The sequence below is a fragment of the Conger conger genome, chromosome 17 (genome assembly GCF_963514075.1).
Source record: "Conger conger chromosome 17, fConCon1.1, whole genome shotgun sequence".
Classification (NCBI taxonomy): domain Eukaryota; kingdom Metazoa; phylum Chordata; class Actinopteri; order Anguilliformes; family Congridae; genus Conger; species Conger conger.
The window spans coordinates 21,547,914-21,560,736 of NC_083776.1; the positions used below are offsets into that span (position 1 = coordinate 21,547,914).

Consider the following 12,823-nt stretch of genomic DNA (forward strand, 5'->3'; position numbering starts at 1 on the left):
TGTTTGGGGTCTTCAGAGTGAGTTGCCAATAAGTACTTTGAGCTATTTATTAGATGTATAAAGTCTTCTGCTGCTGTAGCCTATCCTCTTAGAGGTTTGTTCAGAGATGCTCTTCTGCATACGGTTGTAATGTGTGTTTATTTGTGTGTTACTGTCACCATCCTGTCAGCTTTGAACTGCCTGGCCCTTCTCCACTGACCTCTCTCATTAACAAGGGAGTTTTTCCTGCAGAACTTCTGCTCACTGGATGTTATTTGTTTTTCGCACCATTCTCTGAGACTGTTCTGCATGAAAATCCCAGGATATCAGCAGTTTCAATATTCAAGCCACCCTCTCTGGCACCAACAATCATTCCACGGTCAAAGCCACTTAGATCACATTTGTTCCCCATTCTCACATTTGGACCAAACACAGCTGAAACTCTTGACCATGTCTGCATGCTTTTATGCATTTAGTTGCTGCCACATGATTGGCTGATGAAATATCTGCATTAACAAGCTGGTGTACAGGTCTACCTAATAAAGCTCAGTGAGTGTGTATGTCTGAGCTGCCTTAGCCTGCGGTCGCGTCCGGGAGACATTCCTCAGCTTCCAGTCGCGTCAGGCGGAGAGCAGCTGTCAGCCCTCGCAGAAAGTCAAACATTCAGGGTTCTTAACGGCTCCAGAACAACGCTTTTACCGCCACCTCCGTTCCATTTGAAATGTATAACCGCTGCAGAGGAAGCACCATTTTGACACATTTGTATGAAACGTTCTTGGTTTTGTCAAAAGGTATCAAGGGACATTTTCAGCTAAAAGTAAAGCATACAGCACAAAGTAATCCCAGTGGGCTGTTTTGTGTTGTCAGGCTTGCTTTTAAAGTGTGTGGGACTGACAGGCTGGGTGGTGCATCTCCCTTACTAATAACTGTTATTGTGTCCATTAGCATTTTAAAGGCTCTTTCTCTTCAGCTGTTGTTGCCAGCCATACATCTGTTTACAGAACGGTCCTCACAAGGTGGTAAGATCTGTCCTGTAGCCACTCACTAACAAATGTGTTTAGAATGACCTATGATTGCCGCCTATCGATTAGCCCATGTGAAATTCCACGGCACACCGCTGTTAGTTTCTTTGTTTGTCTGTACTTAAATGCGGCATCGATTGCCTTTAATGAAGTCTGAGGAAACGCGAGGGCACATAAACGTTGCTCGTGAATAACCGAAGACGACGCGCTCTTCAGAAGCGATGAAGCGCTGCGGTTTCTGTGGGTGTCGTGACTGCTCTGAACGTAGCCTGGCTGATCACAGCTTCTACCTGGCTTGCTCCATCCTGCTGGCTACTGCAGAGCAGGAGCGGTGGACATGACAGGATGTACGTGCTGTCGGCACACACACTGGCTGCTTTTAGAGGGGGAAACAACACGGTCCCGCTGGCAGTTGAGGGATATTAGGTACTGAGCTTAGCCTATTCTGTTATTTACAGAAACTTAAGACCCTGTATTCTGTGCAGTCATTTCCTGCATAGGCGTTTCTTAAAGGAGGAGGGCTGCTCGCATTGATAAGACTGGGATTTAATTATTGCGCTAGCATTGTGTGCTCTAAGGCTCCTGCCTTTCCCGAATCACAGTGGAATAACCAAGAGCACTGCTGAGCTTGTTTTTCGAAACAGAATTGTTTGAACAGGACATACTGTATGCAAGTGGAATTAAATAATTCCCACAACCAAATAATTACTTGTGGAACTAGCATAATATCTATTAAACAAGAATAAAATAAAGAGGGTGTACATTTTGGGTGAAAACTTGAATTTGTGGATACTCTGAGGTGAGAGGAAGTGGGTGAATCATCATGCGAGAAGGCTTCTCAGAATCCTAAAGGACCTTGCAAACTTTCTGCCAAGGAGAAGCTAGTTCATTCACTGAGGCTGCTTGTTTTGTTTTCACTTTATTTTGGAAAGCGCGTCTCTTTGGACGTTTGGAACCATTGCTGAGTTTCCTCATTTCAAATGATTTGAATGATATGGAAATAAAATTGCAATGGGGACAAAAATTTAAAATGACAGGGGAGTTTTACATCTTAAAATGTAAATAAACAAACACTGTATGAGCAGACAACAGGCACATGGTTGTCCTCTCTACCCGGGGTACATTGCAAAAAGTGCCTTCACAAGCAGTCTTGCAGTCTTTTAATAAGACTTCATATCTTTTTCTTTTTTTTCTCTCCGGTGGAAAATATTTGCTTGTGAAGTTAATGTTTGCTTGACAAGTGAAATATTCTTATTCCATTGCCAAATGTTGAAAATCTTCCGTCGTTGGCACCGTTTTAATTTTATATTGCAAAGAAGTGAAATAAATAAGATTTTAAGTCTCTGTAAGATTTCTGAGTTATTTGGTTATTGCAGTGTAGTATGTGCCGGCGCAGGGAGCTGCAGGCTGTCCTTGCTGCAGAACCGCGCGGCCCGAGGGGTTGCTGGAGTTCACACTCTTCCTCAGGCAGCGCGAGCTGCACCGTCTCCCCCTCCCAACCCCGGAGAAAACATCTGGCTGTTTTCTGAGAAAAGGAGACCTGAGCTGCCCTTTTTACTGCCCGTAACGAAGCAGGTCTGTGGGCTGGATTAGGACTCAGACCTGGAGCCATCAATCGCGCTTTAACGGCCTTTCATTTGAGATGTTCTTCCCCAGTAATTATCATCCCCACAGCGAATACCGTTTGATGTCCCTTCCCCCATCATCAATTAAAGGGACCTTTTTTCCGTTCGACCATTCCCGAGAGAGGGAGGTGAGAGCTCCACTCTTTGTCATGAAGAAAATAAAAATACCACATTTGTCCTGAGCCCTGTAATCCTGAGGTCCTTGGCCCTGGGACTCATTTGACAGGGCACAGGTGCGACTCATGAGTGACCTACAAACAGTTTATAATAAGACCAGTTTAACGGCATTTTCTGCAGACAAACCACAAGCCCGGAAGGCGGTGGCTGCTGCAGTTGGAAGAACGTTCATTGCGAAGTATGCATTGTTGGCTAATTTATTTGTTTGCCTAGCTGGAAAGGGTCTGATGTTGTATAAACACTTTTTATAGTATGTGTTCCACTTCATTCATGAATCACAAACTCTTTCTGAGAGCGTTTCTGCTCACTTCTGCCCTGGATTACTTTACTTTTGATGAATTAAGAATTTCCACTGTAGAAATCTCCAAGAATGAGGAAATGTTGTCAGTCTGTTTGCCAACTCCTTTGCCAACACCTTTACAACACAGACTGCACAGCCTGAACTCAAGAGCCTGTGTTTGCAGGGGAGCGGTAGGAGAACCAGAGAGAGTGGCTGAGCGGTGATGTCATCACATCATGTGACCTGCCTTTGGGAGGAAGGGCGGGGTCAGACACAGCTGTTTCTTGGCCCTTGCAGGAACGATGGTTGAGGTTTTTCAGAGAGGATCTGGACGAGGGCTCTGCGGCGGGAGCTGGGCCCTTGGGAATCGTCATGCAGAGCTCTGAGCTGTTTCACTCTGTCCTTCAGTCCTGCAGTGCGGTCCACTTCCAACAGAAAGCGCTTGTGCTGACGGCCAAGTTCTCGTGCCCCCGACCCGTACTAGGCGTGCTGCGCTGAACCTCTCCGTACACGCGTCACGCTCCCGAAAGCTCATTACAGACCGCACTCAGCTCTCCGTTGTTGTGACCTCTGGCTTGTTTCCAGGTCTGCGTGTTTTGCCAGACCAGGGCAGGGTGCAGAGGGAGGTCAGGGGCCAGCCCAGACACTTGCCCTGAGGGTCAGGTGGGGTGACTTGTGCCTGGTAAGCGTGTCATTAGCATTATCGACTGCATGTCCGTGTGCTGACAGAGCAGCCTCTGTACACCGCTGTACTGGACACTGCCACACACGCTGTGCTAAAGGCTCTGCTCTCCACAGCTTTACTTGAGCAACTTTTATGACATTTTAGGTGCAAATGATTCGCCTCTGCCATTAGAGGGGTGACCTTAAACGAATGGGTCAGGTCCGGTGGGAAAGACGGTTTAAAAGCTGATGAGTAGAACGAACGCAGTGTTTAATAACTGAGCGCCTGTAGTGAATATGAGATGGGTTAATACTGCAGGCAGTGTGGGAGAAGAGTCAGAGGGACTGGATTTGTCGGATGAATGACATGACTGCACAGATAGCGGGAGAATGGTGCACGCAGAGCACTTTCCCTGTTCTCGTGCGCTGAACGCTGGAGGCTAAAAGCCTGTGTGCTGAGGGTAGGCTTTAAGAGCAACAGGGGGACGGAGAGACTAAAGAGCTCCTCGGATCAAAGGAGAAACGGGAGGGAGAGACGCTGCCTTTCTTTGAAAGGGGAAATGGGCCCGGACAGGGCAGATCAAACGGGTGAAGACTGACCCCTGGAGTTAGGGAGCGGAGAAAGACTCTGAACCAGGAGGACACGAAGCCAGAAAAACAGCAGTGATTGGCCAGAGAAGCAGAAACACAGCAGTGATTGGCCAGAGAAGCAGAAACACGGCAGTGATTGGCCAGAGAAGCAGAAAAACAGCAGTGATTGGCCAGAAAAGCAGAAACACGGCAGTGATTGGCCAGAGAAGCAGAAACACGGTAGTGATTGGCCAGAGAAGCAGAAACACGGCAGTGATTGGCCAGAAAAGCAGAAACACAGCAGTGATTGGCCAGAAGAGCAGAAACACGGCAGCGATTGGCCAGAAGAGCAGAAAAGCCACAGCGATTGGTCAGAAAAGCAGAGTCTGCGGCAGTCATGCTGCCACTAAGGATGATAACAATGGCGACAGACTCGACCTGTCCATCAATGGAAAGCCCTGGTTGTGTGACATGCCCCGTACACGGTCCCAGAAACAGCCTTGTTGTCTCAGACAGGCAGGCGGTACGACCCGCATGCTTCACATACCCCTCATATAGCCTTCACATTCCCTGCCATAACAATGGCAGCTGAGGGCACGGCGGAATGAAATGGCTTCTCTCACTTCCTGGGCCCCATCCCTTCATCCTATGTGAATAACTCTGGAAATGGTTTTGGGAATAACGGACCTGCGCGTCACATCATAGCGGACGAGCGCGGTGCAGAAGAACGGCCCCGCCCGGCGTCCTGTCGACGCTCCGATAGCGCTTCAGAACCGGAATGCCTTCGCTCACCGCGCTGTGACGTATTCAGCCCCGGCCTAGAAACCGTTTCAAGGCCAGCCGATCTCCATTATAGATCCTGTAACCTTGAGATTCACGGCCTGCGCGCCGACACTGGCTCAGAATGCCGGCGGGTCACATTTGTGGTCGAATGTCTCGCGGGTTTTTCCCGCCGAGCGTTCAGTACGTTCCCGGGACCCTGCGGGCCGAGCATCGCGACTCGCACGGACGGCTCCGCTTACAGCCGCGGCGAGGGGGAGGGAAAAGGCGTTCGAGGTTTCGATGGTTTGTGGATATCGGACACTGCACTGCTGCGAGGACGCCGCTGAGCTTGAACCGTCCGTTTAGTTGGGCTTCTTCAGTATCGCTCGAGCACACCGTGCTTACTAAGCGCAGTGTTGGCGTGTATTTGCTGCGCGGACGTGTACACGCGCACATGCGCTAACGCACACACAAACATACGCACAAACACACAGGTAATTTGGTCCACAGTGTTGAGAACAAAGTGTAGCCCTGGAAATGAAATCCGCTTTTAAATAGTTTTCTGGTAGGATGCACTTCTTTATTATGAAGGGAATCAATTTGCGGCAAAAGTAAACTTTCCTTCGTAAAAATATAATTTTTATTTTCAAAACCCATTTCAGTGTTCATTAGTCAGTGTTAGTTAATTTATATTTCATCTATTACCTAATGAACTCTCTCACTCTCGTTTAATAAAAGCCAAAAAAAAACCCTCCACTTTGAAAAGGGTAGAGAAATGGGCCCCAGCCCTTGCATAAACTAGTTGGATTTATCAAAATAAGCCACACCTCTGTGAACCAATCATCATGCTCTCGAGTCATGTGGAGACCAACCAGAAAAGAATAGTGAGCTGACTGGGGCAAATGAACACAGGGCTGATAATCCTGCCCCATTCAGCTGCACCACACGCTATTATTACTGCCTCTGTGTGGCTCCAACAGCGCATTACTGTGAGGAGTGATGCATGGGCAGAGGAGAAGCTGGGAATTGTGGGTAGGCAGTGCTGTGAATGAAGCAGAGCCACTGTTTCCTTCCAATCCTCGATTTCTCCTGTGTGTGTGTGTGTGTGTGTGTGTGTGTGTGTGTGTGTGTGGACATGCACCTACGTACACGTGTGTCTGGACGTGTACAGACATGTTTGTGTACTTGTACATACACATATCTGTGTGTGTGTGTTTGTGTGTACATAACTCATATCTGTGTGTGTATGTGTGTGAGGACGTACTGTACACGCAGGGTGTATGTTTGTGGATATACACCTACGTGTGTTGACGTGTGGTCATGCCCGTCTATGTTTGCGTGTGTGTACGTAAACATTTCTCTGCTTGGATATGTGTTTGTTTTTCATTTGTTTCCATCTGTCAGGAATGAGGGTCTTTATATTGGGCCCGTCTCTTGAAAAGAGCTGCTGGCATGTTCAGTTTTGGCCTGTGGTTCCATGCTGTGCTCTCTGGCACGGAAACGTGTTTTTGTGCCACATAATTTTGAGGCTCTCGCACAAGTGCAGATCGTGAGGGCTTTCATTGGCTTTCAGGGGCTGTGTGTGTGTGTGTGTGTGTGTGTGTGTGTGTGTGTGTGTGTTTCGCATGCGTTCGTGCTCACATATGTGGTGTGGGTGCAGACGTGTGCCTGTCTGCATTGCTGTAATCGCGCAGACATCGGACAAGGAAGCAATCTGTTCATCTATCTCTGCACATAAGTGGCGCATATTGCTTGTTATGTAAACATTTGTGTGAGCCGATGTTTATGCTCAGGAGCAACTGTATCCAGTTTGTCGCTGCCCCTACATGTGCAGGCGTGCGTGTCTGTGTGTCTGTGTGCGTTGCATGTCTGTGTGTGTCTACTGGCGTGTGTGTGTCTGTCTGTCTGTCTGTGTGTGTGTGTGTGTGTGTGTGTGTGTGTGTGTGTGTGCTGGCTTATGTATCTGTGTGTGCGTGCATGTCTGTGTGTGTGTCTGTGCTGTCGTGTGTGTGTCTGTGTGTATATATCTGTGTGTGTGTCTGTGCTGGCATGTTCATGTGTGCGTGTGTCAGTGTGCGTTTGTGTGTGCGTGCGTGCGTGCGTGCGTGCGTGCGTGCGTGCGTGTGTGCGTGTGCATTTGTGTGCATGTGTGTGCATGCGTGTGTGTGTGTTCGTGTGCATATGACTGTGTGCTTATGTCTTCATGATGGCTACTCGACAGCCGTGCTGAGCAGATTGTGCTCTGTGTCTCCCGCAGGAGGAATGCCAGCCCCCGAGCAGAGCGCAGCCATGGAGGAGGGGCTGAGCGTCCGCTCAGGAGCCTCCGGCCCCAGCCTGGAGTCCGACAGCACCGCCACCCACATCCTGGCCTCCGTCAAAGAGCAGGTAACGCTCTCCCTCTTTCTGGAACATCCCCCTCCCGCTCAAAGAGCAGGTAACGCTCTCCCTCTTTCTGGAACATCCCCCTCCCGCTCAAAGAGCAGGTAACGCTCTCCCTCTTTCTGGAACATCCCCCTCCCGCTCAAAGAGCAGGTAACGCTCTCCCTCTTTCTGGAACATTCCCCTCCCGCTCAAAGAGCAGGTAACGCTCTCCCTCTTTCTGGAACATCCCCCTCCCGCTCAAAGAGCAGGTAACGCTCTCCCTCTTTCTGGAACATCCCCCTCCCGCTCAAAGAGCAGGTAACGCTCTCCCTCTTTCTGGAACATCCCCCTCCCGCTCAAAGAGCAGGTAACGCTCTCCCTCTTTCTGGAACATCCCCCTCCCGCTCAAAGAGCAGGTAACGCTCTCCCTCTTTCTGGAACATCCCCCTCCCGCTCAAAGAGCAGGTAACGCGCTCCCTCTTTCTGGAACATCCCCCTCCCGCTCAAAGAGCAGGTAACGCTCTCCCTCTTTCTGGAACATCCCCCTCCCGCTCAAAGAGCAGGTAACCCTCTCCCCTTTCTGGAACATCCTCCTCCCGCTCAACGAGCAGGTAACCCTCTCCCCTTTCTGGAACATCCTCCTCCCGCTCAACGAGCAGGTAACGCTCTCCCCTTTCTGGAACATCCCCCTCCCGCTCAAAGAGCAGGTAATGCTCTCCCCCTTCAGGACAATGTCCCTCCTGCTCAGAGAGCAGGTAAAACCTTCCGTCTTTCTCGAACAATCCCCTCCCACTCAAAGCACAGGTAACCCTGTACGTCTTCTGGAACATTTCCCTCTCACTAAAGAGCAGCTAACCCTGTCTCTCTTTCTGGAACGTCCCCCTCCCTCTGGCCACTTCTGAGTCCAGCCTGTTCTTCGTCCATTGCGGAGCAAAGCCACGCTGCTCTTTCCCATGTGATCCTCAGCAGTTGGCCTCGAAAGTTGGCACACGTACTGCATTACCCATGGGCAAAACCGGAGGCACACTACTAAGTAGGAACTGTACGGTTTGATATGAGAAGGCTTGTAGCTGCTAAAATAAGGGCCCCACAAAGAGCTTTTTATGTCTGTTGGTCTGTGTAGGCATCATGTGCAGATGCAAGAAAACCAGGCCTTGAAGGAAACCTCAAGAGCCAAACACAGGTCAAAACAGAAGTGCTTCAACTTACACTTTCCGAAAGGAATCTTTTTCACTCAGTGGTTTCCTGCTCAGATGAAATATGTCTGTCATCTGCGGTTAGGAAAAAAAATGTGAGAGGGTTGTACCAAGGTCAATTTGGAATTTATCGATCAGAATTTCTTCATTTCTCTTGGATAGGAAACCGTGTTTGCTTTGCGATTGCAGGGTAGAGGTTAGGAAGATTTGGACTGCTGCATCTGACAGGCTAGGTGGGGAAACATTGACTAATCCCACATCCTGTGGTCACGCATCTCGCCTATCTGAGGTATATCTTGTTCAAACAGAGGAATGAGGCGTCCTGATTGGGCAGCCCCATGTCATATCCTCTCCACCGGCGCTCCCTTCCTGCCTGGCACTGGCCCAACCTCTCATTGTTTACTCAAGACAACAGGAAGGAGAGCTCCGCGGGAGAGCACCTGTCAAAACCACTTCCTTCCCTGAGGACGCTGTCGGTCGAGCCTCTCTCTCTCTCTCGCTGTCTATTGTGCTCTCTCTCTCTCACTCTCTCTCCCCTTGCTCTCTCGCTATTGTGAGCTCTCTCTCTCTTACTCACTCTCCCCTCTTTCTCTCTCTCTCTCTCACTCACTCTCCCCTTGCTCTCTCTCTCTCACTCACTCTCCCCTCGCTCTCTCAGTCCTAGAGAGTGCAGAGCTGGAAAAGCAGGCTGGACCCACGCCTCTGAGGAGATTCTTGTTTGGAATTTTGCTGTCCGTAAATTAATCCCGACCCGTGTTTGAAATGGCCGCCGTAAGGAGCTGAAGGCAGGGGAGGGAAGCCCATGCCGTATGGAGGTCAGGAGGGAGTCTTTTTTTCTTTTCTCGCGCCTTCTCCCAAACTGTGGAAAAACAAACGTACGAGGGACCGTGCTGGTCTGAACATGCTGGCCTGCGCTCTGCGGAGCTACGATGAACACTGGAGGGGTGAGTTCACTATCCTGTTTCTCCGGCGCGAGAGAGGGGGGAAGACTCTCCCAAGTCACTCAACTTAGAGCCGTCTGGCTGAGTTTACGCACGTCTGGAGAATGTCCAAACATGGAGAACGTTTACTAGGCTTGTCGGTTACCATCCTCCGGTTTTTTGGGAACCCTGGCATTGGAAGTATTTTTTGAATGGCTGACAAGAGTGCGTCTGTTTTGTGCCGAACGTTAGTCATTTCTGCTGCTCGCTGAGCGGAGCTAGTTCATGGGCAAATCTGCTCTTTTTCTGCCTGCTTTGATCAGCCATATGTGTGATTACTTTTGGCTTCTTACCAGCAAAGATTTTTTTTTGCCCCCCTTTATCTTGTACTGAAATAGTATTTTCCCACTCAAAAGGCTGGATAGGAATGTATTAATATGTACACATATGGGACTGAAAGCAAGTTGAGGTTTAATTTTGCTGAAAGAGACATTTTGTAGATATTAGAAGTGCCCTTTTTTATCAGTATAGTCACATATGGAGCCTAATGAAGGCACAGGGCTGAAATTGCATTGAAATGTGCATGTGCAGCGCTCTCTCACTTCAGTCTTGTACTTGAGTGCTTTTAGATCACATTAGCGAAGTTCTCCCTTGCGGCTATGATAGTGTGGCGAAAACCAATATTGAAACCATTTTCATTTTGCAGCTGTTCACATACAAAAGGGAGCCTCAAGAAGCCACTTCATTTTGTTTTTCAGTTGTTTATTTGTGTCTATTAAATATGTATTGTATATGTTTTTTCCAGATATTGTGACTTCCTCTGTGTTTTCCCTTTTAGTTCTGTATCTTCCCTTTTTCATTTATAATTAGCAATATGTAATGCTTGTGATGTGTGACGGCATTTCGTGTTTGTGGTTATATTCATTGACTGACTAGTTGTCTATTTCTGGAAGCAAGTTCTGCATGTTTGACCTTATTTTTAAGGTATTCCTTTGTCAGAGAGGGTAGGGCCAAGTTTCTGTTGCTGCTTCGTAACTGAAACATAACATACAGCAGGGAGTTGGCAGAGTGGTGCATTTTGTGTGGCTTAGTCACTGCATGAAAGAAATCATCCCGATGACTACAGTTTATATGGTCATTCTATGTGGAACCAGGACATTAGAATGATTCAGTCTATTTTAGCACAAGTCCTTGCAAAGTTAGCAATAGCCATGCATAGAACTTGGTAAATTGCCATTTTAGTTCTGACAGTATAGTGGCTTCTTTTGCTCACACTACCACGGATAATCCATTATTACCAGATTGATAGCATTCACCAGTGGTTTTTGCATTTCCTACAAAGAAAAATGAGCCAAAAGCAGGGGAAAAATACACTGCTTTCTGTAAAAGCCCATATTAATAAGATTACAACAGGTGATGACCCAGACTTACACCATAACAAAACACTTACTCCTGTTTCTTTGAGCCAATCGCCATTCAGTGTCTAACATTTGTGTTGCGTATTGATCATAATATTTACACAGCTGTTGGTAGCATTGCGAGATTCAAAGGGGAAAGCACTTCATTTCAATGGAGAGTCAAACGAGATGTCAACGTGAATAAACATTATTTGTACCTTATTTCATCCCACTAATCCTGTTTCTGTTATAAATGTTACGAATTATGAACGACGTAACGATTTTTGTTTTGTTATTGTAAAATGCAGATTTGCAAATGTCCTGCATTCCAAAAACACAGCATTCCATGTTCTATTGCGATCACACACATTGGTGCCAGTTGGCTAGTTATTGTCTGATTTTCTTCAAACTCTAGCTTACTTGCTTGAAATGCTAGATAACAGCAGACAACGTGAGCCATTACCGTTAACTTCCTTTCATATTTTAACATTAAAATGAAGTCATATCATATTTTGTTTCCGAGGGCTAGTAAGAAACGGTAGGCTATAGCCTAGAAGGTCTTTGTGAAGTTGTTGTTCTGAATGCTTCATCCATTAATGCATCAGCTGTGTTCACACTCACGGAAGTGGAACATTTCTGGAAATGTTACTAGACATTGAGCCGGCTAATTGCCAGAACAAATTTTCCAGAACCAGCTGTCATTTACCCATGATCCCTAAACGGGAAAGGAAGAGAACATTGCCGGGTAAGGGAGCGTCTGAAAAGTGTTTCTGATATCAATCTTAAATTAATGGTTTTTGAGGAATGGAAAAATGACACCATTTTGAAAATCTCCATTTAGAACAAGGTATACGCAAACATGGTGGCATATGGATGGTATTTGGGCCACTGTGATTCACATGGTTATTATTTGCAATAATTACTGCTAGGTCAATTAGTCATATCTTTTAAACTACACAAGTAATGTTGTCCAGCCTGATTATAGGCTCAATTGGAGGAAAATGTGTGCTATCTCGGAAGGACATGTGAGGTGAATTTAGATGATTCCTTAAGGACAGTGATTGTACATTTATTTGCGTTTTTCACATGCTGGCCATTTGAGTCTCTGCATTTTCACAGTAAAACAGGGCGTGAATAACATGGACAACCAAAAGCCAGCTCAAAATGTTATGACAGTGGGTGAGAAAATGCAGGGGAAAAAAGGCAAAATATTATGACTTATGTGATGGATGTAAATTATTAAACCTCTGCTGGCTCAGAGATAGTTTTTCATTTATTATTATTATTATTTTTGTACTCATAAAGTCGCCAACCCCTTCAAATATGGTCACCTCTTCCCAACTTCTCGATTTCAATCCCCTCCCTCCGTCCCTTCCTCAGAGGAGCAGACTAATTTAACTCGATCGCGCGAAGCTCTGCTTCCCTGTGGAGATGACAATATGGCTGGCAGGACACGCACGGATATGTGACGGTTTCTCACACCTCGCCGGCAGGCTCCCTAATGAGTTCCTCGCTGATGAAGTTCCTCTCGTGTTTCCTCTGGAGGTGACTGGGGGGATGTGTGCTACAGAGCTCTTCTTACGCTCTCCGCTTCCTGCCCCGTTCACAGGCTGCCGTATGGAGCTCACGGCTATTTATAGTCTTCCCTGGGAGATGCTGGCTGTGGGTGGAGGCCAGGTGAATATTCCTGGAGGCGCTGGGGGACTGTGAGAGGGGCAGGATATAGGTGTAGGCCAGGTGAGATATTGGGACTCCTGGAAATGTTAGTAGTTTGACAGGGCTTCTGGCTGCATAGACCTGGTGAGATGACTCTTGGAAATGGCAATAGTTTGACAAGGATCCTGGCTTTAGGTGTGGACCAGGTGAGATGC

The 12,823-nt window shown here is 47.6% G+C and overlaps 1 protein-coding gene across 3 annotated transcripts in view; it reads left to right on the forward strand.

Annotated features, from left to right (window-relative positions):
- Positions 1–12,823, forward strand: part of LOC133116410 (plakophilin-4-like) — an 83,779-nt gene that overhangs the window by 16,760 nt on the left and 54,196 nt on the right. For 2 of the 3 annotated variants that reach the window (XM_061225902.1, XM_061225903.1), the window contains exon 2: positions 7,336–7,463. In XM_061225902.1, coding sequence (XP_061081886.1) covers positions 7,341–7,463 — 123 coding nt within the window. In that variant the 5' untranslated portion in view covers positions 7,336–7,340. Of the gene's footprint in view, positions 1–7,335; positions 7,464–9,104; positions 9,580–12,823 lie in introns of those variants that run through there. The other variant, XM_061225905.1, reaches the window with a different exon arrangement.